The sequence below is a fragment of the Camelus ferus genome, chromosome 2 (assembly GCF_009834535.1).
Source record: "Camelus ferus isolate YT-003-E chromosome 2, BCGSAC_Cfer_1.0, whole genome shotgun sequence".
Lineage (NCBI taxonomy): Eukaryota > Metazoa > Chordata > Mammalia > Artiodactyla > Camelidae > Camelus > Camelus ferus.
Window position 1 is genome coordinate 16704773 of NC_045697.1, and position 25933 is coordinate 16730705.

The window sequence follows — 25933 nt, forward strand, 5'->3', positions numbered from 1 at the left end:
CTCCAGCTGATAACTGTTGCCAATGCTTGATTTTGACTCCATTAGTCAGCTCTTCTATGTAGGTTTTTCAAGATTTTGTTGATGGTAATGGTTTGTCTTAAAGGTACCATGGAAATCTAAACTTTACAGTTAAAAATAATTTCCCTAAGCCCTGGTTAGCTTATAGGCAAGATGCATGAAAGGCTGATCTTCACTCAAATGACTCTGAGCAGCTAGCACAGACAGACAGCAGGCTGCAATGTACAAAAACAGTGCCATTTCTGATGGATTGGTCATGGCTCCCTGGAGCACCATATTGGGAAAGTCCTTAAGGCTCTCTGGGGGCACAGTTGGAAAGAGTTCCCTAATTAATTAGGAATCTTTGCCTTGGACAAGTACTGGGCTAACATTTGGAGGGTCTCATTTTTATCTTCTAAGGTCTGACCAACAGAGAATAAACTAGATTCACCTAACCTGGAGCCTTACCCCAAAGGGTCAGTCCTCTTGAAATGTCAAGTTAATGCAATACCCTGCAGTAAGTGGTGCTGAAATCCATAATAGGTTACTTAAAAGTGATTCATAAGAAATGTGGGTGCTGGGTTGAACCAGCACAAGGAAGAAATGATGACATTCTTAGCAAATCTTTCTCTACCGCCTCCTTTAAATCTAACTTGAATCCAGTCTCCTCATGGACAATCCAATCTTTATGCCTGCCAGAAAGACAAAAACTGAAACCAAACAGAGATATCTACTCACAGAAAAAAATCAGCAGAGAATATTAAGAAAAACTCATCCTCTGGCCCCATGGGACCAGTTATCTGACTGAATAAATCTCCCCTCCCACCATTTTTAGAAACAAAAGTCAAAAAACAGTAATGAGCTTCAAGATGAATAAGAAATAGGTAGTATGAATGAGAAATACACTGACCTAACATTTTGTTTTCCAATAATCTGTATTAAGAGGGATTGAGGACTCACTGATGCTTTAAAGTCAAAAGGCCAAATATGGCATATTCTAATAGAGTCTTTATTTTAGTTTCTAATCTACCCCCCAAAAAAGACAGAAGGAAAAAGAAAAAGAAAAGAAAGAAGAAAAAAAGAAAGAAAGAAAGAAAGAAAGAAAGAAAGAAAGAAAGAAAGAAAGAAAGAAAGAAAGAAAGAAAGAAAGAAAGAAACCCTCCCGTAAAATGAAAGTTAGCTCCAAGCTGCTTACAATTGCCTTCTGCCTCTGCCTCTCCCTTTGTTTGGCCCTTTCAGACTCCCGTTTCTCATACTCTTTGCGGTATTCTTCCCTCTTCAGCCTCTCGTGCTGATACTCCTCGTAGCTGTCATACCTGAGAAACATAACTTCATCATTAAGTCAACCACCTCCATTTGCACGAGCAAAACTTATCACAAACTGGGGAGGGGGTGGGGTTTTAGAAAACATCTGGTCATCCATGAGGAGGGGAGGGGCGGAGCAGGAGGCACCATTACCTGGGCCGCCGGCTGCAGGGTGATCTTGAACGTGATCTTGCGCACAGCGGAGAATTTCGGTGCGTTGGGTGTCTGCAGTGTCCTGCCTCATAGTAGTAGCCAGATCTGGGGGGGGGGGGGGGGGGACAAAAAAAGGCATTTGCCACTGCCGGTTAACCCCAGTTTAAGGGCACGACGGAAAATCCCCTGGAACTTCTTGTTAAAGAAGCCGGCTTTGGCTTCCCAGCTACTAGGGAGATTTCCCAGTGACACTTAGCGATCACCTAGTCAGCTTAGAGGTCTGGGAGTGATGTGTTCTCTTCCAGCGTCTCTCGTTGACGTGAACGCCGAACGCCAGTCTGGTACACTGCCAGCTTTATCTTGCATGGACCTCAACTACCCTGGCCCGGGGCAGCTCTCCAGGTAATGGAAAAAGTTAGATGAGCAAGTTTCTTACAAATTGCTCTCTCTGATCTGACTGGCTCAAGGCACTGTGCTCAAGGATGACAGATTTAGGAGAAGATAGGGAGGAGTGAATGTGTAACAACAATCTTGTTAGATCCAGCTGCACCAAGAATGTGGTGGTCAGGGGCTGGGCTGCCTGTGGATTTTGAAAGCTTTTTTTTTTTTTTTTTTTTTTTGACTTCCTGGGGACTCCTTAGGCTTTGGGTGGGTTTTGACAAGGTTTACCTTGAAGAGGATCTACTGCCTGGGGACCTTGATCTTGACCTGGAATATGGTGATCGGGAACACGACCTGCGTCGAGAAAAGGACCTTGAAGGAGAGCGCATCCTTTGGGGTCTTTGAGAAAATAAGGATTTGGGTGGTGACACGGAATCTCTACACGGAGAGTTAAAAGAAGAGCAAGAAGGCGACACATCGAACAACGAATAGGGTTGCGCGCCATCCCATGGGGAGTTCAGTTTATCACTTTCATCTTCGCTGTCATCAAACAGGCCATCCATGGCTAGTCCTGAATTTATAAACATAGGTAGTTTGGAGAATTGTTCATTACTGAAATCACTGTCCCTCAGTTCACTGGTCTTGTCTGCTTCGTCGTCAAAAACAGCTCGACTGGGATGGCCGAAATGCTTGTTCAGCTCAGCTCGGATTTCCTGGTCTTGGAGCTGTTTTCTGGTGCTGCCGGGAGAGACCTGCCTGCTCGCCTCCGAAGTCTCTCTCAGGTAGCACTGGTCTGAATCTGTGGAAGGGCACATCTGCCCCTGCCAGTCGGAGGAAGCATCTTTGTATTCTAGTTGTCTAGAGTCTTGGAGCTCCTGTGATATATTAATAAGTATTTCCGTTTTGGAATTAATTGACTGACAATAGTCATGGTCACCAAACAGCCGCAGACTGGGCCGCCTGGCCTTCCTTTCCTCGTGTCCACTGGTGAGCACTGAGGTCTTGCTGAGCTGTGCGTACAACTCCGACTGCTCCGGCCCTTTCTTGGTGGGGTTATTGCCTTGGGTACCAGAAGACTCACTGTACCGGGGCTTCTTTGATGGCGGAGGTACCACAGTCTTGCAAGAGGGCTTCAGCTTTGGAGAAGCCCTAAAAGGGTTATCTTGGTTGGCTTTATGAGGAGGAGTTGTGGGTGGAGTTAGACCTGAGGTAAGAACAGGAAAAAAAAAAAAAAAAAAAAGGGAGAGAAAAAGAGAAAAGAGACAGGGATAATGCTGTTAAGCTCCAGAATCTGTTTTCCTAATTTTTCCAAGGTTTCAGACAATGATTAAAACTCAGGGAAAAGAGAAGGAAACTAAATTCACGACAATACCTGAAAAAGTGACTCTGTCCCCCAGAGCCTCTGGCACCAAGAAAAGATGGATCCACAATGCAAGGCAGCACTGGAAGCCGCGATATTTTGTATTTCAAGCGCCAATGCTAATAGACCCGGCTTCCCAGAGAACACGGATGTGTCACCACTGGCCTCCACAGCACCAAAGCTCAGATTTTCAAGGGCATTTTACAGTTTGTGTTATGGAAAATTAACGCGGCAGGACTCAGGGGAATCATAGAATAGCTTTGGTAGCATTTGTCTGCAAAGAACGCTGGGGAGGATGCATGTGGGTCAGGACTTTTTGTACCATCAAGGATATCTACCCACGCAGCCAAAGAATGAGGCGACTTTAAAAAAAAAAAAAAAAAAAAAAAAGGAAGGGATGACTGCAAATGCCAGCAGGGTGGGAATGACACGGGCAACTTCAAAGTAAGTTTGGTAAAATCCAGCAGGCGAGCGCAGGGCACCAGACAACTCTCCAACCTGACGGCAATGATTCTTTGTCTCCACAGTTCATTAACTTAGTAAACCGTGGCTAATGTAGGTATAATACATTCTTGTAAGCATAACTAATACATTCTGTCTAAAATATGATTCTGCAACAGAAACCTAAGAGAACAGTAACACTAAATACTGCAGTGCCAGCGGACCATTTTATTTGGAGCAGCACATCGGGATTAAAAGGAATCCAAGCTTTTCGCAAATAACTAATTAAAGAAATGAAAAACTAAAGGAAGAAGGGAAAAAACAAAACCAAGCAAAACCTGGCAGTTGTTGCCTTTCTACAGAAGGGCAGACAATTCCATCAGAAGTCACGATGGGGAAGCCTGTGAAGGCTGGTTGCCTCTGTTCAGTTTCATCCCCGAGTGAGTCCTTCTCATCCCTTTGTGCCGAGGAAGAAGAATTGTGGAATGACTCCAGAGTCAGGGAACTTTGAAGAAGGGCAGGCTGGAGTTCAAATAACTTTATGCTTACAAGGGAACATTTTAGTTTACAATACACTTTTTATTTAGGAGAATGGGTGAATGCTATTCAGCAAAAAAAAAGAACTTCAAGTCTGCTAACAAGCCTGGGGTTAGACTTAAGGCAACTGCATATTTCAAGGCGAGGCAGAGAAATCTTACCTTGCTGGGCGAAAAAAAAAAGTATATATATTTATCAAGAACCAAGTAGGTCACAGAAAGCCACAAGAAATTTTGGTATGAACACAAAGACACTGCCTCTCTCCCCCACTTTACAATAAAGAAATAGAAGAAATGAATATTTTCCTTAACTTGAAAGATTTTGCACCCGCATTTGGCAAAGTTTATTATGCACAGTTAATTCTCCCTAAATAAGGGAAGAAAATGTCCAAAAATGCAAAGCTTTTTTTGACTTTTAGAAATCTATCGCAGGAAAGTTTAGAATGACAGGGACATGCAAACACAAAGAGAAGAGGACACTGCTCTCCCTTAGTGCCACATCCGAGTCTCAGGAAAGCTTCCCTTTATTATCAGCCTACTGTTTGCCTACCCTCCACTCTTGGCTCGAAGATAACAGGGGCAGGGGGGTGGCTGGGAGGAGAGACATTACTGGATGAGTCATCGCTATCAACAAAGCCCACTCATCCTGTGCTCCATCGTTCACAGACAAGTGTAACTTCCACTCAACCTAAGAAATCCCTACATGGCCAATCTCCCCTCCCCCCTCCCCTTCCCCTCCGTCTGTCCCTCCTCCTCCTCCTCTCCCTCCTCCCCTCAACTCTGGCTCTTTCTCTTTCTTTCCCTTATTTCTCTCTCCTTGTTTCCTTCACTTTTTGCACTGCCCCGTGCATTCACACTGATTTCTACCACACGCTACCTTCAATGACCACTACACCAAATTCAAAGATACTAATTCTCAGCAAGCAAATGACAAGCTCTCAAACATTTCTCACAGGAAGCTAAGATGCTCGTAGAAACAATGATGAATAACCTCTCTTTAATGAGTAAATAAGTCAAATACTCCAAATGACATAGCCTCTGAGTTGGGGAAAATGACATTCAACCTCCTCAAATGCAACTCTGTGACTCTTTTCCTGATACTCTGAATTAGGGCAATTTTTACTTTTCCAATAATTTACTGCCAGGATCACTCACCTGATGCTCATCAGATATTGCTACGTTTTCCTGCTTATCTCTTTTTGAATGTGAATTATATCTTGTCTCTCCAAACAGATTAGAAACTCTTAGTGGAATGTTGCTTGGGCCACGCTTTTTGCAAAATTTTTCACTCCTTTTGATTTTTCTGGATCCTCCTTTACTTGTGAGTCTCCCATTTCGGTGGCCCAGGGGTCACTTGGGAAGGTGGTCAAATATTTTTAATGACAAAGTTCACAGACCACATACGGAGAGCCACTGTGCTGTCGTGTTATGAGGTCCCCTGCCTTGATCTCAGGTATATGTATTTTGACTGACATTCTAGACTTATAAAAAGAAACTCTAAACTTCAGAAACACCAAATTAGGCCACTATTAAAGAGAGACTAGTTCTAAAAATAGCTCAGCTATCTAGGGATTTTAAATATAGAAATTCTTTTTAGTCTTGAACATTCGAAACCCTTGTCCTTAGAACCTAAGCTCATTATCGCTTAAATAACTAGTTCTCAAGCTGCTCTTGGAAGCGCCGACACCCACTCTGATTGTAGTTTCTTGGAGTGAAAAACAAAGTCTTTCACTTCTTTCACTTATTAGATGGCCTGTGGCAATTAAACAGACATTTGCTGAGCAACTACTATGTGCTGAATATTCCACCGTACGCTGGCATTTCAGGGACTCAGCTCTCAGGACTCCCTCATTCTTTTCAATAAAGAGATAATTGTTTAAAATTTGCAGTAGGTACACTTTCTTGCCTATCTGCTTAAAATTTACAGGAACACTCTGAGATAACCAAGTACACCCGGTGAGTGAAACCATCAGGGCTGCACCTTTCTGTCGGCAAGGCTGGTGAAAACAACCAACAACACTCGCTTAGTAGAGGGAACTTATTCTAGGGTCCGAGAGTAGGTGGGTAGGGAAAACTGATTCAGATCTTTCCCTGAACTTTTTTACTGTTTACAGAAACTCCTTTTATCCAAGAATACCCTAGAGCAAGACTGAGAAATCTCAAGTATCCCAAAACTTCCTACCACCAGCGCCTAATTGAAAATCTATTTCCAGATTGAGTTGAGACTCAGAGCAAAATGAAGTACAAGAAGCACTTTTTTTTTTTTTCCTTTCAACACAATGTCCAACTTTCAGTTGCTGAGGCTGCAACAGGGAACCCCTGACTGCACAACTGAACTAAGTGGATTTCTCTCACCCCATCTCCCCGACCCAGAATCTCTTCCCCGGTGGGCAGAGGGCAGCCAGTACTCAACGCCTCAGCGCCACTACCCTGGCTCATCTTCCTACTAATCGCCAGACTCTCAATTTCATCCCACAAGCCTAAATCAACAGTGCTAATGCCTCCCATAACCTCCGGATTCTTTCCTGTGTGTTGATTTTCTGGGGAATGTGTACATTTTGGTGTTGACAGTACCAGGTATATTCCATGCTCTCTCTTGAACTTAGCAGGTTTTGACAGATTTATGTGAGGACAGATGGCCATTACAGGCTGAAGGCTGACAAGAGGCAGTTCAGAACATTGTTAACACACTTGCACAAACTCTCAGCAGTGCAGCACTGTGCAGAATGTAATTCAGACTATAGCTTTTTTATTGCTGCCTATTTTCTTTTGTCAAAAGAGCCTGCTGTGCAGAGCAACAAATGGCTGCTATTACCCAGAATGTAATGGGTGTCAGACAAATCACGTAACACAAACAATCAAGAGTATGTAGGTCATATTTCAACAGAGCACAACCTTAGCAATATTTATGATTACTGCATTGAAATGTGCTCTATAATAAACAAGTACCTCTACATCACTTACACTTACGCACTTCTGCACAGCAAATCTGGGGGAAGTGGGACACACTCCACAGTTATCTTTTTCAACAGCCCCTTTTTTTTTCCAAAAAAAAAAAAAAAAAAGTCAGAGACAAGTTTTGTTTTCTTTTGTTTTTCATTACGTGCTATAAAACGATTTCCTTTGAGGAGTTCTCTTGTTGGGTTTCTTTGCTTAATTGAATGACTCTGATAAATGGGGAGTCCTCTGCTCAGTGTTTTGTGTTCCGCTCTTCACCCAGTGATTTCAGCAAGGCTTTTTTCTTTTCAGTAGTTTACACAATTTTCCTGTTTACATTTGACAGAATCGACCGCTAAATCTGTGACTCGCTTTGGAGTTTGACAGTGGGATTCTTCTTGGTTCGCATGCCAATTCCAATATTTCTTAAGGAAAAATAATGAGAAGATGTGCTTCTGATTTGCTTTAAAAACCCACCAAAAAAGGAGGGACTGGGCAGACTTGGGAGACTGTGACTTGAGTTCCACGCACATATTTTAGTCCTCAAGAACTTGGAGTGGATGTCAAGAGAACACAGGAAGGGCTGATAGTCCATAGGAACTGTTACTGCTACATCAGTTGTTAAAATATTTTCTTGATAAAAGCTCCTCCAGGGCCCTCTCTTCACCCCTAACTTCCCCCAGACTCCCTGGATCTCCACAAGAGCTAGCAACCAAGGTGTTCACACCTGGTACAGAAGGGCCTCCCACCCCATTCTGGTACCCAAGCTGGCATGTCCAGTCTGACAGATGGAGACCCTGTCTTTACTCCCTTTTAAGTATGTCCTACATCACCCCGGATTACTGGGGAACACACTGGCCTTACAGAAAAGCTTCAGAACATTCCTATGACACATGTCTAATTCCCCAACTCTTGCTCATGGAAGCGGAAGATAATATAAACTGGCCCTCAGGCACTTTGCCACAGACCTGGGGCAGGAGAGGGGGTCCGGGTGGGAGAGGGAGGAGTCGGTCTTTGCAGGTGTCTCCCACCAAACCCCTGAGGCTGATGTGGGTAAGCGTATCACTTTACTATCTTTGGCTTAAAAGAAATTGGATAGTACCATTTCCAGAAAAGAAAACTGAAGAACTTTTCAGATGCTGGGGAGAGAAGAATGAGATTAAAAACTAAAAAAAAAATGAAGGAGATGCTTGAAATATGGAAGAAATTCCTGTCAGTATGAGTTGCCAAACATTGGAATGGGCTATAAAAGGAATTTGTCGGGCCTCCCTTTCTTGGCATCTTCAGGCACAGGAATGGATTATATGACCTGTCAAAATCACTTTCCAGTTCTCTGTCGCTGTGGTTTTCCTTTAAAACTACCAACTATTGCTTACATTTTGCTTTGGTCTATTTCTCTACAGATAAGTCACATCCAAAAGACGTCTATGGCAAAAGGGTACAGCAAATTTATGCTGTTTGTCAATATTCTAGCCAGCAAAATGAACTTTTAAATGGGAAGTCCAAAAAAGACAATCTAAAACTCCACATAAAAGAATAAGAAATTACTCATTGATTGGTTAATGAGTGGGTTTTTTTAAGTGCAAGTCTACTGAAGTGCACTTTGAGTGACTGCCAGTTTAAACCAAGGGAAGACATTGAGTGAAAGACAAATGACACCAAAAAATCAGAATTCTGCCATCATGATAATCAAGGGGAAACGTACATCTCAGTGGAGGAAAACACTGCTAAGGCAGGGTGTTAGGGTGAAGAGACTGCTGATTATTCCGTTTTTCTCATTTTCTTAACTAGCTGTAAAATAATTATATTGTTTCTTATTACCTTTATAGTAGTAACAATAAAACATTTATATAAAATACACATAAATATGTATACATATATACATACACACACATATGTAAATAAAATACGGCTGTCAGTCACTTTGGTCCCTAACTAAATCCCTCCATGTCCTGCAGTTAAAACCATCATGTTGTTGAGCTGACACTGCTTTGCCATTCCCATTTCAGTAACAAAAAGTCTAGCACTCTGCAACTCTCCATATGCAATAGATTTAAATGCCTTCTGCCAAAAGAGCATTCTCTTTCCTCTCATCTTGCTTTACTAACAGCTATTTTGAAATCAAATTAGTTTTTACACCTGTAAAAGAGAAGCGTTTTTTTTATCAGCCAAAATGAGCTAGTTTAGGACAATCACAAAGTCAGACCATCTGGTGATACCTAATAAAGCAAACTTCCTATCTCACCCCTCCTGTTTCCCAAAGACGCTGCAGATGGGGCAGAGGGCTGATTCTGGAGGTCTTAGAATTTTGTTGACTCTTTGCATTTTCACTTAAAGGTTTGGAAAAATCTCACTAAAATTTGTGAGAGTAAAGAAAAAGAAGACACCAGAAAGGCCTGGGAAATAGCTTGATCCATTTCCTCAGTCCCAACTAAACACATCAAGGGTGTACACCAAGGATCAACAAATCAACAACATGAATGCTGTCTCCACCCCATCTACCCTCCTGCTGCACCTGTGGCAGACATCACTAATCGATCATGACACTCCCACTGAGTACAGACTTGGCCTTAGAATCCTTCTCAACACAATGCTTCTGGCAGCCGATACCAATCAATGACACTTGGCAAGTGAAATCAAACCTAAAATTTAACATAACAGATGCCCACTACTATCTTTAAAATTCAGGCTTCAGGAAAAAGACATCATCTCTAGTCAGACAGACCAGCCTTGAACCCAGGGTCCACCACAGACCTAGAATCAACATATTGCTTTTTCCTCAACAATTAAATGGGCAGAGAGTCGAAAAAAATAATACATGTGAAGTGCCTACTAGGGAGTGTCTAACCTCCAGGATTTGCAGTGACAGCAGAAGTATCTGTTGTTAAGAGAATATCCAAGAGGAGATTTTCCTACTTTGATTTGGCAAATCCCACACCCACACCTAAAGCATGGGGTACCTGACCACAAAAAGAATACATAACTTCACATATGAGAGTGCCAAAGAGGAGAGAGCATGAAGGCCAATAAAAGGAAACAGGTAAAGGTAGTCAAAAATCAAACCGATGAGTAGCAAGGAACAATGACATCTGCAGGTGAATTTAACATAGGATTAGTAATCAACCAAATCGATTGAACACTTACATATGCTGGCACTGGACTCAGCTTTGTTCGTGTTTGAGCTCATTCAATTCTCACAGTGACTCAGTGAGATGTAGGTACTGTCATTAGCATCATTTGCTACATGGGCATCCTGAGTCTCACAGAATTTAATTAAATTGACCAAAGGTCATAAAGCTAAAGGAGAGTAGATCCAGAATTTGAACTTGGGTCTGTCCAACATCAGAGCCAAATTTTGTCCAGCTTCACTCAACTACGCTGTGTGATTTTTAGAAATCATAATTGACTGCTTTTATTTGGAGCTTTGCAGCTTACAAAATATACTGGTTCAGACTGAACCACATGAAATTGCCTTTTTTTTGGTATGTCAAAAATGTTGAATACTGGCAGTTTTATGTTTCCACATATACTTTAGTATCTTCTGTTCCACCGCTATCTTCTCCCCTTTCCACCTAAACGCTTGAAAATCTGATGCAAACACTTTTCTCCCTTAAGGCTCCCCAAGTCAGTGGAGAGCTCAATTTCCTCCAAACGCCTTTTCAGAAACCAGCTCTGTCATTCACTGCATAATGGTATCGCCTTAATGCTTCTCTCAGTCCTGAGCTGTCTTCACAATGCTTTTCAAACTTTTGCACACTCGAGGTATTTAATGTGAAGCTATGTTACAGTGTTCCCTTTGATAACTTCTTTTCTTCCCTTTGGTGATTTTCTTGAGGCACAGTGTTTGTCACATCCTCCAAACACGACTACATGAAAAATTTTACTAAAGATGTTTAGTGGAGATAGAGGTTGTGAACGTTACTCACTGTCTAGCATTTCAAACCCACAACACAGCTATCAAAGAAAACAAAACTAAACAAAACAAAACCCTGTCCTCCCCCCACCGCCCCCTGCAGGCAGGTTTCAAACTTGTCCCTCCAGCCCCCTTCTACAACCTCCAAGTCTTCTTCATCTCTTAAATCTCCTGCAGCTCTAAATTATTTTGTATGTAATGCAATTTGACCACACATCTGCTTGCCTAATTTGCATCTGCACTCTGAATACTACCGTGCTTAACAAATGAAAAAGCAACCTCTGGACCCACATTCCTTAGGAGGTAGCAAAACATGATAAATAATAAACAATATTTTCCTTTCATGTTACTTGTGTACAATACGTATGATTTTCCCAACTGACTATAAGCCCAAATCTTGAACACAAGAACATAAACAGCACCTACTGTGAGCCAAGTATGATACTCCATACTTTGCACACTTAGTCTCTATGTCTTACATTTGCTGTTACAATCCCAAGACCTATCACATTGCAAGCATAGAGCACGTATTAAAAATATGTTGGTAAACTGATTTCCACTGTACTCAACAATCTTTCAAAGCACTGAAAAAAAAGAGATTTGAATGAGTACGCTGAATTCTGGTTCACCGACAGAAAGAAATCCACTGCATATATTTTTAAGGATTTTAAGTGGTTTTTTAAAAAACTTCTTCATTAAACCTTTACTGGCCTTTCAAATTTATAACTAATTTATTTAAAATTAGGTGTCTATCAATAAAAGAAGTATTAAAACTTCTGACAAAAAGAAAATAAAAATAAGTGCTTTTTTGGTAACACAATAATTTCACCAATAGTAGAAATGCAAATTAAATGATATTTTAATAAATTAGCAGCACATTTTAAAAACAAAGATATTCAATGCTGGCAAGGATGTAATAAAGCAAATATATAGACATAGGGCTCACAGGGTGATAAATGGAAATGCCTCTTTTGGAAAGTAATGTGGCAATGTGTATCAGAAGCCCCCCAAGATATTTATATCCTTATAGTCAGTTTAAACAACTACTAGGAATTTATTTTGAGAAGTATAAAAATTCACCAACAAAGGTTCCCACTGCAGTGCTATTTCCAAATACTAACCCTTGAAAACAACCTAAATATATAACAGTAAAAGAATAATTCAATAAATGTTGATAAAGTTTGATGTACCTACTCAAACCTACTGTAAACTACTGTTACACAGCAAGCTAAGAGCCTGATAATAAAAGGTCTGTGATGATGTAAAACTTCCTTATTAAAACATTAATTGAAAAATCAGGATGCAACGTTCCGTATATACAAAATGATCACAGATGTAAAAATATCCACAGAAAACAATGTAGAATGATGAACAATTTTTTCCTCTAGTTTGTATTTTTGATATTTTTAATAGTAAGTTTATATTATTTACAATCAGGGAAAAATTTAAAAAAATATATTTCTCTAATGGAAAGCTTGGTATTGGTATATACAGTGGAAGCTTTCTCAATCCTGTCTAAAATACAGTTACTCACACCCACCGGCATTCTGAATACTCGGAGTTAACAGATTCCTTTCAGCTGCGTTCTTATTGTGTGTCAAGGTAGTGTGTTTTCCCAAATCCATTAATGTCCATCATACTGGTGACTGAAATTATGTAAGATAATAAAATATGATGTGAATGAATGAGATATGAGTAAGAAAAGTTGTTTCTCTAAAAAGACCCAATAAAGGTATGTCATTAAAAGAAGGGCTATCAAATTACAGGGTGGTATCAGAAAATACTGGGAAAACATGGGGAATTATGATTATGATTTATGTAAAAAAAAATAAAAATCTAGAATGATTCTTCACTCAGCCTACCACACTAATATCCTTAATTCTTTTCCTTCAGAAAGCAAGAAAGGAGAAGTGGCTACCATCTCTGAAGCATTACTAGTGCAGGATGTGCCAGGAAGATGAACGGATTCCCAGTTAGCAAATTTAAGTTCACGGCAAAGGTCTCTGTCTTATGCCAAAAGTTTTATATTTGAATGTATATTTATGTTTTAAGCAAAGGAAAAGGACAAAACTGTGTATACGTCAATCAACTTTTTAGATAAATCTAAGCACTCACTCACTGATCAGCTAAGAAAGCCTCTACTGCACCTAATAAATACACACAAAAGTTGCTTGTAATCACATATGCAATTGTAATTTATTTAAGAATGATACTATGTATATGCTTTATAAGTGAATACATGTGTGTCTATGTATAGAATAATATATTTATATATGTGCACACACACACAAAATATATATAAATACCATGAAATTAACTGCTCTGCTGCTTGACCAAATCATGCAATCAGGCAATAGACCTTTCATAAGGAGGTAATTTAGCAAACTCAAAGTGTGAAATTAAACTTAGTGACAATGACCACGGTGCGTGTAGGCACCACAGTTCTGGTTGAGAGCATCTTGTTTAACTTACTGTTCCTTTTCCCTTATCAGCAATGGCCAGAGCCAGGAAACTCCTTGTTCAGACATCCTCAGATTCACTTTCTGGTGGGGTTCAAGTACCGAAACCCGAGCACTTAGTGCAAAGGTGCCGTCTGCACTCAACTCAGAAGTCTACCCAGGAACTTTTTGGATTAGTAAGTTTCTTAGGGGTTAGTTCAAGTTTTAAAGCTTCTTCCTCTTCAGAACATGAAGGAAGACTGGCCAAATGAGTTCAGAGGTCCCAATGGTGAAGAAAATTGCTCTTGTTAAAAAAAAGTTAAGGACATTATGTTTTGGTGAATGGGTACATTTTCATCTTTCTCCTTTTGCTGAAAAGGTATAAAAATAGTAACTTATATAGGAGGGCATTATACGGTTAAGTATAATGGAGAGAGAGGAAATACTTCATGTGAAGCATTGATCATTAGGAAACCTGGGTTCAAATCTTTGTTCCTTGCTTTCTAGCTCTGTGATCTTGGGCAAGTTAATTAATATCTCTGAACCTTATTTTCTCATCTTAAAAATTAAAAAAAAAACAAACTGCCACCATTCTCATGAAGTCGCTGTGAAATTAGCCAAAACCACTTATACACTTGGCCTGTTTATTGAATGGGAGACCAATAAATGTTCATTTCTTCTCCTTTTCAAGTTTTGGTGTCTTAATGTGAAATAGGTTTATTTGTGGATCGAAATCAGTAATATACATAAAGGGGCTGGCCCAGGCCTGACACACAATAAATGTCTCCTTTTTAAAAAAAATAAAAATAAACAACTGAAAATATTTATAGAAACTTCCTATCCAATGTTGTTTGCATTCTTTGTTAATTTCATTAATCACCTAGCGAATACACTCTATTGTTTAATATACAATTCACAGACATGCTCACCCACACAAAAGGTCCAGGTGAAATGTAAGGCTTACCTGCAGTTCCAGAGAGTTCCACACTTAAGGTTCGTTCAATAGTCTTGTTCTCAAATGGGGAACCCTTGGGGTCACTGGAAGATATGGCACATTTATAAAAACAAACTGAAATGGAGTTGCTGTAGCCAAATGTATTAGAACCCCCTTCCCTTTCTGAAAATGGTTACATTTCTTAATACTTACTTTGGTGACTCTGGGGTCAGAGGAAGAGATAAAGTTGTTGGTTTGGCTAAAGGGAAAAAAAGGAAACTAATTATGAGATATTGAGTGTTTCTCAGATTTGTTTTCTTTCTACAACAGTCATGGTGGAAACTGGAAACTGGAAAACTAAAATAAGGAAATCCCTGAATATTGGATCAAAGTCAGACAACAGTCCATTATGCTAAAACAAATTTCAAACAACATTTGCATTGGTAAACTATCATTTGAAAACACAGACGAAAACAGAATTTTCCCCCAAATGTAGCATCCCTGTTAAGGATACAAAATTTGCATCAGATCATCAGAGAGAAATAATGTTTTCTGTTTTAATTTGGAATAGAGTACACGGTTTGTTTAGACAAGAAAACAGCAGAGTAACTACAAGACGACAGAACGTTATGAATATTCAGTTGATTTTTCTCTTAAAATGTATAATTTGATGTCTAGCCCTGAGAATCAGTTATTTCTGTGAGGCCAAAGCTCACTCAGTAACCATTCTATTCACTGAAAATTAATTGAGAGATTATGGCAAATTGCGGACACTGACCCACACCGTTTAAAAGGGGTTCAGATTCCCAAGTCCAATAGACAGCTCGAGATGCTGTTTATCAGCTGAGAGACCTACAAACTTGCAGAGGGAGCACATCTACTTTCTTTTATGCTTCCTAAATCTTACCTCCAACAGGAGGCATTTCCCAATTATGAAGGGTGGAGTAAGAATCTTCTTCTCACTCCAAAATTTCAATTGCTTCTCCTTGGCAGTCTTGTATTTTGAACAGAAGGAGGGGAAAACATGATGAGAAACGTACTTGGGATATACATCCACATACTATGTGTATATATATATATATATATATACATATGCTTATCTACAAAGACATATTTATAATGTGTGTAGGTTTTGTCAATTTTTTTCTCATTAAAATAACTACTTTCAAAAAGTCAAGAGGTAGTCGTTTACATAATGAAAATCACAGACTTGAAACCAAAAAGGTCTTTAGAATAAACTCTCTTATTTTATGGATGAAAAACCTGAGACCTAAGATGCTAACTGATATTTCCAAGGCCATAAAACTAGCTACCGGCAGAGTCGGGCCCAGAATATGTTTTCTTTCTCCTATTATCAAAAGGAATTGCATTCAGTAGATACTACAGCAAATTAATCAACCTGAGTAATTAAGGTCCTTTGAAATGTGAAAATATTATTTATGTCCAAATTAGGTTGGAATTAGGTACTTTACTCCGATAAATAGTATTTACATATTTAATTTGTAGATTTAGATTTAGTTTTTAAACAATTGAATGGTTTATCATCCAGAAATATGAAACTCATGCTGTCTTGTACAAATGAGGTACATTGATTGATTGGCTTTTTCATAAATACAGATAAATGAACTGGTTTGACATTAATTTTGTAGTATTTCTGGTATAATGAGCTTTTCAAAAAGAACACACTTCACACTTATGAAGGAACTTTACCAACTTTTATGGTACCCAACTAATAATTAAAATAGTGCATACAGGTGCAATAGAAAATATCACAGATATAAATTATGTGCTCTGTCATCCAATAACGTACACTGAAAATCAGTCACTGAAATTCCAGGTTGCAAGCAGAGGGTAGAACGCTTAAAGGAAGATTCCAGAAGTTCTGATAGTTGGGTACAAGGGAGGCCCATGGCAATAGAAGGAGAGGAACAGGCAGGGGTCAGATTTAATGGGACAAAATACCAACAGGAAAACAGAAAATGGGGGCCACAAGAAAGATACAGCTTCAAAAGCCCATGCTCACAAAAACTACCATTAGAGGAGCACTGATGTGGTTTACTCCATGCTATTCCAGCGACTAGTGGACCAGAGACGCTAAGATCCTTGCGGACAGAGATGTATCTTTTTCATGAAGATCGTGGTATTTTGATGAACGAATATATTAGCAAGCGAATGATAAATGAATAAATGGGACACCCACTATCACCAAAGTCCAGACCATTACCCTAGGGAGTTGAAAAGAACTTGTCCCCACAGTGTTACAGAGAGCACACATGAATTTTTCACAGTGTGAAAAAATTACAATACATTAAGTAAGACAACCTCAGTAAATCCTCACAGTTATGGTCTCTAATTGTTCACATATTTTTGGCATTAAAATTGAATAATCATTTAAATAATCCCTGAAACTCAGCATTTATTTCCTGTTAGTTATTGACAGTCAGCCATGTTTACATGTTTATTCTTTTTTAGACATTCAGGAACTACAAGAATTTTTTTTCTTGTCAACAAGGTTTGTTCTTTTCTGGGATAGCTTCTGATGCCTCACCACAGACAACATACCTTAAAAAAAAAAAAAAAACCTACATACAGCAGGGCTCATCTAAAGAATATGTCCTTCACAGGCTAACTTAATTCCTCACTGCCATGGTTTGTAACACTGTACAGTAATATTCAGTGACACGTGGATTTACAAAATTAAAAACCCCTCAAAATCCAAAAGGACCAACTAAAATTGGAAGAAAAAAAAAATCTTTAAAACGTGCTGCTGGGCTGGGTTCACTGACTACAGGGTTTCAACAAGTTTGGGGCTTTTAGCTCCAGAAAATGAGCTCATGACTAGGGCGAGGCGGAGGGCAGCCAGCGAGCTCTACAGTTCTCTGTCTCAGTCCTGCGGCTCCGCTGGGTCTGCGCTAAGAAAACTGCTCCAGCGCATGCGTCTGAGAGGCCAATCAGGGCGAAGCAAACGGAGAGAATCTGGCCCATTTCGATAAATACATTTCCTTGAACTGGCAGAAAAGGGTGGACGGTGATATCCACTGGGGAAAACCTAATCGAGACCTAATTAAAAATATTAAAAGAATATGAAAATCCCAGGCCTATGGTGAGGTAGGGATGAGAGAGGGAAAATCAAAACCCTGGGAAAGAAAAGACGTATTAAAAGCAGCGGCAACAGCATACCTGCACGAAATAATCATGGTTCAAAACAGGGATCAGGGGCTACCACTGCAGCTGGAAGGGGAATTGGGGAAACAAAAAAGGAAAAAAAAAAAAAAAAAAAAGAGGTGGATGTTTACAATTGCTATTTTAGAATATGTTTATTTCCACTACAAAGTTAGAGGTAGAGATAAGGTGGAAGTTAAATATTTTAAAAGCAACAGCGACTTTCAACAAGCTCTCTTCGGGCCTCTATGACCGGAATATTTCAGATGCCAAAAGAAAAAAAAAAAAAAAGAAATTTTCATTTTTGCCAGGAGAGGTTTTCCCCATATCACCCTGATCTGCCTCTGAAGCATCAACCTTCTAGTAATGTATGGGGGCAATAAAATCAACCCAGATGTTTAGTGTAATATAAGCAATACTTTTTTAAAAAATAGAAAGCAGTTTTTTTAAATAGCCAGCAATTTCCAAATCCTTACTTACAAAGTAAAACTTGTGAGTATACCATTTGGTCTAAAAAAAGAAGAATGCACATAATAATTGGGAAGGGTTGCATAAATACTATTTACTATTTCTTAAGGGATATACAGCAAATCTACTGTGCCTCGTTTTTTTTTCCTCATTAGTGGGAGGGAAAAAAATAAAGCTCTTTCATGAACTGGCTAGACCAGCTTGTTCAAAACTTCAGTTATATCAGCAATTCAAAGATTCGTTTCCATCACATCTGATGTGTCAGTTCCATCCTCCCCACCTCACTCCCGACCCGGCTAAAACAGTTCAGGTGCCTTTTGGTGATGGTGAATTAGGCTGCACATCAGCTGAATAGGATCTGTTCAAGTTGTGCCTCAGAAAGGATATTTTTTACCCCCAGCTAAATAAAGTGCTGAATTCTCTTTTAAGAGAGACACGGATGGAACAGAAGCCCAAAGTTCCCGTGCTCAGCCCCGCGCATGCTCACTTTGCCGTCAGCGCCCTCGCCGGCAGCGTGCGTTTTGGTCCCCAGCCTACCTTGTAAGTGGTGAGACTGCGCTTGTGTGTGGGCCTTCTTTCTGGAGGTGCATTTGTCTCTGCTGCTGTTCCTGGTCTCTGTGGGTTTGGTGTGAGGAGGGTCATCATTTGTGGTCAGATACTTGAGAAGCTCCGAGCAGGGACGTCTTTGTGGCTTTTGCTGTTGACAAATGCTCTTCGCTTTATTGCTCCATGAATTCTCGGTCTTAAAAACAAGGCATAAAGAAAAGCTAAAATTAGTGAACTGAACCTTATCAGAATGGATATAGGTTTTCTGAAGAGATGAGATTTTCAATGAAGTGTTCAGTCTAAGTGTACTAGATCTATGAGCTGTGAATAATTGTTTGCAGAACAAGGAAAGAAAATTACATTTAAAATTCCTAAATGACATTTATGCAGCTTTTTATTTCATTTCTCCTACATTTCAATGTTCCTACTCAGCAACATGTAACTAACAAGACCCTACAGCGCCTTTACTGTGAATAAAAAAAAGAAGAAGAAGAAGAAGCCGGTTTAAACCTTAATTTGCCACTGATTGCCAGAGCCCAGTATTCACAATTCTCTTAAGTACCCCTTAACGCTGCGTTTTCACTCACAGTGAATGGCAAGACAAACATTGTTTAATACAGCCCGCTAACCGAATTATGTCATTGCCAGCATTCCATCCAATTAATGGCAGAGATAGATCTTTTGCAGTGATTCCAGAGCAATCTTTCTCAGGTTAGACAGCTGGCAAAATGGCAATGCTGCATCTTAAAGTCACTCATAGATGATACCAGCCTATCAGCAAATTTTACTGTAGCCCACACTGCTGCATGTATTAATAAAGTAGGCAGAACGTAACAGACAGTGAAACTCGCATTTCAGTGGTCCAAAGACAAAGCCGAGACGAACTCTTCCTAGCTTTAAATAGCTGGAGTACCGCTTTGGAAACCCATTTCATAATCTGTTTCACTGTTAGGAAGCCCCTGCAGGATCCCAGCTGAATTAATATATAGAAACCTATTGTTTGTTTCATAGCTTTAAGCAAAAACTCCTTGTTACTTCCCCTCCTGTATGAAAAAGAAATGTTACATCTGTACCTTAACAACTGCAGGGTTTGTTCTGATCCTGTGATTATGGTTTGCATGGTTCTGGGTACTGAGACCACTGCACTCATTATAACTTAGCTGAGTGTTGGCTGGTGCCAGTAAGAGCTTCTTAAGCTAGAAACACATCAGGGAAGAAGAAAAGCAAAAGAAGTTATGCATCTTTTAAGCAACGGAATAAGGTATTGAAATTTTAAGCTTAAAATTAATTAATTCTCATTACAAAAATGAATTCAATCACTCTAATTATAGCACATCTTAACACAATAGCACTAAAGGAAATTTATTTTTTATTATTAGTTCTTTGGTTTTTTGATTTTTTTAAATGGACGTACTGGGGATTGAGCCCAGGACTTCTTGCGTGCTGGTCATGCGCTCTACCATTTGAGCTATACCCTCCCTCTCAGGAAACTTATTTTTTAAAAGTAAGAAAAAGTTTGGCATGACACTGCCAGCTGTGAAAGTGTTACCTTTTCCTACGCTGGAGACTTAGTAGTGTCTACTTAATTTTTTTTTTCTTTTAGATAAAATAAGGCAAAAGGATCTTTCTAAAAAGATTTCCAAATATCTACAAAGTAAGAAAAGGGGTTTTGCTAAATGAGGACTTGGGAGTGGGGAGGGAGTATGTGTACATTATCCTCTCAACAACCTAAATGAATCAAGTGACAATAAATGAAAAATTCTGTGATTCTTTGAATCGTATTTCACAATCAAGTGTTAAACACTACTGATTCAAAGAATATTTGGGATAAAAGAGTGACTGTCACTGAAAAGCATTTTTAAGTAGATAGAATCCTGGCCTGTGGATCAGGAGATGTGGGTTCTGACTCAGGCAAAGCATTTACTCTGTCTTGACCTCTGTCTCTTCTTTTGACCTGATGGCCTTCCCGGATCTCCCTGCTGGGACACGCAGTATGACTTTGAGTCAACAACCCCTCTGAGTTGAAACAACAGTGTGGATGAAAACCATTGGGTATCAATGTAAAGACATCAGAATACCTGCCAGCAAAGCCAATGACACTGACACATGGACAAATCGGGAAATACGGATGTTACAGCTGCTTATGAGATAGTCTCGTCTAGGCCAAGCAATCTCAAAATGCAAAGGAATACAAGTAAGCCTCCATAGGTTTACGTGAAATGCTTGTTAACATTTAAAGACTTAGAGATGAGAGAGAAATAACATCTAACTGGCAGGCCAGAGAGCATTATTAAAGTTCTCAGGATGGCATCTCATAATTTACATTGTGTGCTCTTACATCAGATTTATAGCAAATGACAAATAGCTACCATAGCTGAGAAGGTAAACTGTGTCTTAGAACTAATAAAATCCCGATCAAGCACTGCATTGAAAAGAAAATTCACTCTTCATTGCCAACGAATCCACTCTTCATTGCCTACCATAAATTTAGGTAACTTAGGTTGCAAATGTGCTATTATTTTTCAATCTTCCTAAGAATTATGGATCCAAAGCCTTAAAATATTGCATACTCTTTGATCTACCTTCTATTTCTAAAATAATATGCATGAGAATAAAACTATAAGTATGTCAATTATTATACAATTTATGATTGTGAAAAATAGAAAAAAAAAAGACTAAATACCCAACCATAAAAGATTGCTTAATAAATTAGCTCATCTCCAAACAATAAAATACCATGCGGCCATTAAAAATTATGCAAACATTTAAAATTCACAAACACATGTTCATGATCTATTTTAAAACAAGAGGGCATTTCCATCACTTTTGATATTAGAGGTTATTTGAAATTACAGGTGAATTTTTCATCTATTCTTTTTCATTGTATACATTTTCTAAGTTCCTAACCATGAAAATGAGTAATACTCAGATGTAAAAATACACATTAACAGCAGAAGATAGTTTTAAAAAACTGCAGTGAGACCACATGAAGACTGTATTATCAAGATTTTTAAACACAGAATCACAGAATTTGCAATGCTGAGTGTGCTTGGGGATTGTTTTGGCATCAGTCTAAACGAAAAATCTGAACCTTATTGTTACTACATCATACCCATGCAGCGGGTAGCCAGAGGCAACTCCAATTCCTGCTAAACAGTAGGAAGGGTTCTTACTAGGGACGGCTCTTCTGCCTCCTGAGGCGGAGGGGTGTCGTCAGGCATGGAGGAAGGACTAGCCTCATTCTCGGTGGTCACATCTCCATCTGTCAGTGCATCAAATGAGGGCAATCCGTCTTCATCCACAGGGAGACTGTCCAGTGTCTCTGTGAGGACTGCTAGCAAGTTTGCCTCATTCTCTTCATCTATCTTCTGCAAAAACAGAAAAACCGAAGAAGTTATGAGTGAGTTGACGTGGGCAGATGAGTAATACTATTAATCAGCAGCGACTGAACATGTTTAACCAAATGAGTAAGCTATACATGAAATTTGGAACGCCCCCACCAGAACACAGAAAAGCATGTCTTCTTCAAATTCCAAATTTACTTCTGGTCTGAATCACACAATTAATTAATACCTCATCTCTTCCAGTCTCTGATGGTTGAGCTGTCCCATTTAGCCATTTATCGTGTCAGTGTTAATAGTGCTAAATATGACCCTGTCTTGTTCATAGTCGTCTTCCACACATTTATGTCTTGTTTCCCTAACTCAAAGAGAAGATTTAAAGAATCTCAGGGCTTGAGAGAATTTTAACCATCATCTACTGCATCTTCAGATACAGTGTTTCAACCTCTCGTACCGCATGCCCACCGAAATGTTTAGATAACCCTCTGTTTTAACACCACCAGAAACTGAAACTAAACTGAGAGAAACTATACACTTTCATGGTTTCAATTATAATCTCATCACTGAACACTTTGCAGTCATTTATTTCTATCCTGACATCTCTCCCAACTTCAGTCATAAATCTCTAACTGCCTACTGTATGTTTCTACCTGCTAATAGCTCCTTATCTCAAAATCCAAACTTAGGAAATTTCATGAAAAAAAACCTGCTATTTCTCTTGATTTTCTGGGTTTGGATAACAATTCTTCATACCCTAAACTCTGGAACTACCTTGAGTCCTCTTTACCTGGTCGGTTACTAAGTGGAGTCTTACTTTGTAACACCTCTTACATGCATTCATTTATGGTGACCAGGGCTACTTTCTTGGGGTTGCCATTACTTCTAACGGGGGCTCTTGCAAACATGGTTGAACTCATTTTCCCCCCTCCCATGCTCATTCCCACCAACACATCCTCAGAAAGCTCATCTTCAGTTATTCATTCCACAAACGTTTTTGAACACCTGCTCTATGTCAGGGCCATGCTAGATGCTGGAGATACAAAGAGAAACAAGACAAAATTCTGCCCCTCTGAGAGCCCTCCAAGGGAAGGGAAGAACCTGTAAACAATTTATGATAGAAAAGAATATTTATCTGTACTCTGTAAAAAAAAAAAAAAAAAATGCTTTCAGGATCTTCCAGACTGGAGCTTTTACATCTTGTCTGTAGGGCAGTGTGCTATATTCTTATGCACCTGAGCAACCAATGCCAATGTGGGCACACAGTGTAGACAGTCATTAATTACTTGCCAAAGAATCCATTGATCTGTATTTTTTTGCCTAAAATATACATTGTATAGATTACTCTCTTTTCCTTCTTTCAGCACTTCACATTGTTTGTCCAGTCTGACCTGTTTCATAAGTCTTTTTTTTTTACGTTCGGTATGCTATGACATGAAGAATATCAGCTAAATTATCCCACACAGATTCTATTACAAAATGCACGTAAGCTGCTGACATCTAATGAAGCCAGCAGTGCCCACACTTCCTTTCTCTCTAGCACTGAACTCCTGCTAATTGACCTGACAAAATTACAAGCATCAAAGTGTAAGACAGCTAATCAGAAAATCAAATTGTATTGCTAGAGAAATTAGGCAGGCCTTTATCACGTATACATTCTATTTTCACAAAAAAATTGTTTTCCCTCATTACTGATGAGTCTCCCTCCAGGAGTAAAACTAAGAACTTCTTTCTTGTTGGGATTCAAGAAGCCAGGAAGGGCCATTTGTACTCATGGTAGACTTCATTTTTATTTTATACCTATTTTTATAAATATATTTATATTTATTTTTAACATTTGTTTCCACCCTCCTAATGCCCCTGGACTTGACATTGTGAGTCAAGTGGTTTTGGGCACACATGGTGGAGAAACAGTTCTATGAGGTTTTAGACTCTAGGGAGGCCAACCCTAATTGGTAGGGGTGAAATGTTAACTTCAAAATGGCACCACTTCCTGCCATAACTGACCAGTTCTTTAAAATCCAAATTGCTCAATTCAATAATGAGGCTTTATTGAGCATCCCCTCTCCCCTTCAAGTGTTCTGGACCCTGTCCGTGTGACCTTGATAATAAGGAAACTGAAATTTACCCTTATTTGCTGCAGAGGATCATAATCTGGTATCCAAAGATTCCAATCTCTCCCTTTTTATTTTAACTTAGAATGCCCCACATACCAACAACCAAATTCAGGCTATTAAAGTGTTCTGAATAAAAGTTACATTTATGTGAAGTATATATTATTTCAAATCATCTCAAAATCATGAGATTTACATTAATATAAATATCTCCATATTATTACCAGATAAAAATAATCTGAAAATGTCTCAAGTGCACCACGCATGCACACATACAAGCACATGCTTTCAGTAAATTGGATGTTTCTCCAGGCATCGCAGTTTTCAAAAGCCTTATTTCACCGAAGTTCAAAAATAGCTCAAGAAGAAAATAGTTAAGAATGTTTACCAATAAATGAGTAATTTTGTTTACTCCGATTTAAATTTTGTGTTTGGCTTCCCAGCACTACTACAAGCTTCTGTTTGCTTTCAATCACATAATACAATAGCGCCTTAGTTCTATCCCTTGTGTAAACAAACTACCATAATTCCAATCAAGTCGAAGTGACAAAGAACACTTAAATGAACTAGTTTTCTCCAATTTCTTTAATAAGCCTGGGTGAATGTACACCAAATACAATGGCAGAAATATTGGAGCTTGATAATGTCATAATTAATTTACAAGACCCGATTAAACCACCAACCATTTAAATTCTCCTCTCAACTGGAACCACAATGGGAGGGGAGGGCTTGTGGGATGGAAGACGCATTGTGTGTATGGGGGTGGGGGGGTGGGAGGTATGTGGGGAGGGCAGGCTGGTATTAAATCAGTATGAAACAGTGGGACGCTAATCATTATTTTCAGTCAATGTCCATCAGAAATAATTATTAAACCTTTTCATTATCATCTTTGTATGTATAAAGACATCTTTGTATACATACTCAGAGAGGTTCTCCAAGACCATTTGTTTTAATAAAGTTGTTCTTAAAGTGAGGAAGAAAAGAATGTCTCTCATTTCACCTTCTCTGTTTTCTTTAATCATAGAAGACTGGGGGAAAAGTTTGATATTTACTGATGACACTTTTGTCTTGTTGCTCAGCAGATATTCCCACATGTAAAGCTGAGTGGACATTGTCCCTCATTCTGGCCATTTCAACGAATTTGTCATGAGTTTCAACAATCCCACACCCCAGAGAAGGCAACACGTGTGACAAAAAGAACACTGTTAAACAATTAATGTCACTTCCCATTATTGCTTGGGTCCCAATTTACAGAGCAAATACATCAAAGTCGCTGCAAATGAAGCACACTGGCCTGCTAACACGTGTCTGTCCACAGGTGATGGGTAGGGAAACACATTAGTCAGGAGAGTGACACTGCAAGATACCCTTCCAAAGGCTGAGCTCTGATACCGCTTTCTGGTTGTTCAAAATGACTGCTTTTTATAAAAATATACTTAAGAGCTCCATGCAAGTTAAGAAGGGAAAAGCAGAGAGGTGAAAAAGAGAGGGCCGATCACCAACCGGGAAGGATCTACAGTTACACCAGCATCTCCTCCTGGCAGCCGGGGGCTGAGAGGCAGAGGAAAGGTAGGAGGCAGGCCCTCGGGCATTTCCACCCTGAGCTCTGCGGCTCTTAAGCAGCGTCTCCCAGGGTGGGTTTCAACCCTGGCCTCCCCTTACACAAAGGAGCTATTCTTCCCACCTAAACAAAGGTCTGGTGACTGTCACACTTCACTCCTAAGGGCTCTCCAGGAATAAAGAAGGCACATCTACAAAAACTCGCTCGAGGTGCAAAGAATTACCAGTGACAGATGATACACACACATGTATACTAACAACCCACAATTCAGAATGTGCAGCACATCCGAGGCATGTCATATCATTAACAAATGATCGTTCAGAACGATGGTAAAACCGGAAGATTCATT

At 39.5% G+C, this 25933-nt stretch overlaps 1 protein-coding gene across 6 annotated transcripts in view; it reads right to left on the bottom strand.

The window, feature by feature from the left end:
• Positions 1–25933, bottom strand: part of PPARGC1A (PPARG coactivator 1 alpha) — a 442764-nt gene that overhangs the window by 22871 nt on the left and 393960 nt on the right. For all 6 annotated transcript variants that reach the window (XM_032494896.1, XM_014560041.2, XM_006185589.3 and 3 more), the window contains exons 3-10: positions 21745–21939; positions 19645–19767; positions 18563–18767; positions 14609–14654; positions 14426–14499; positions 2125–3040; positions 1456–1560; positions 1193–1313 (exon numbers count right to left, since the gene is read on the bottom strand). In XM_032494896.1, the coding sequence (XP_032350787.1) occupies positions 1193–1313; positions 1456–1560; positions 2125–3040; positions 14426–14499; positions 14609–14654; positions 18563–18767; positions 19645–19767; positions 21745–21939 (1785 nt within the window). The remainder of the gene's footprint in view (positions 1–1192; positions 1314–1455; positions 1561–2124; positions 3041–14425; positions 14500–14608; positions 14655–18562; positions 18768–19644; positions 19768–21744; positions 21940–25933) is intronic.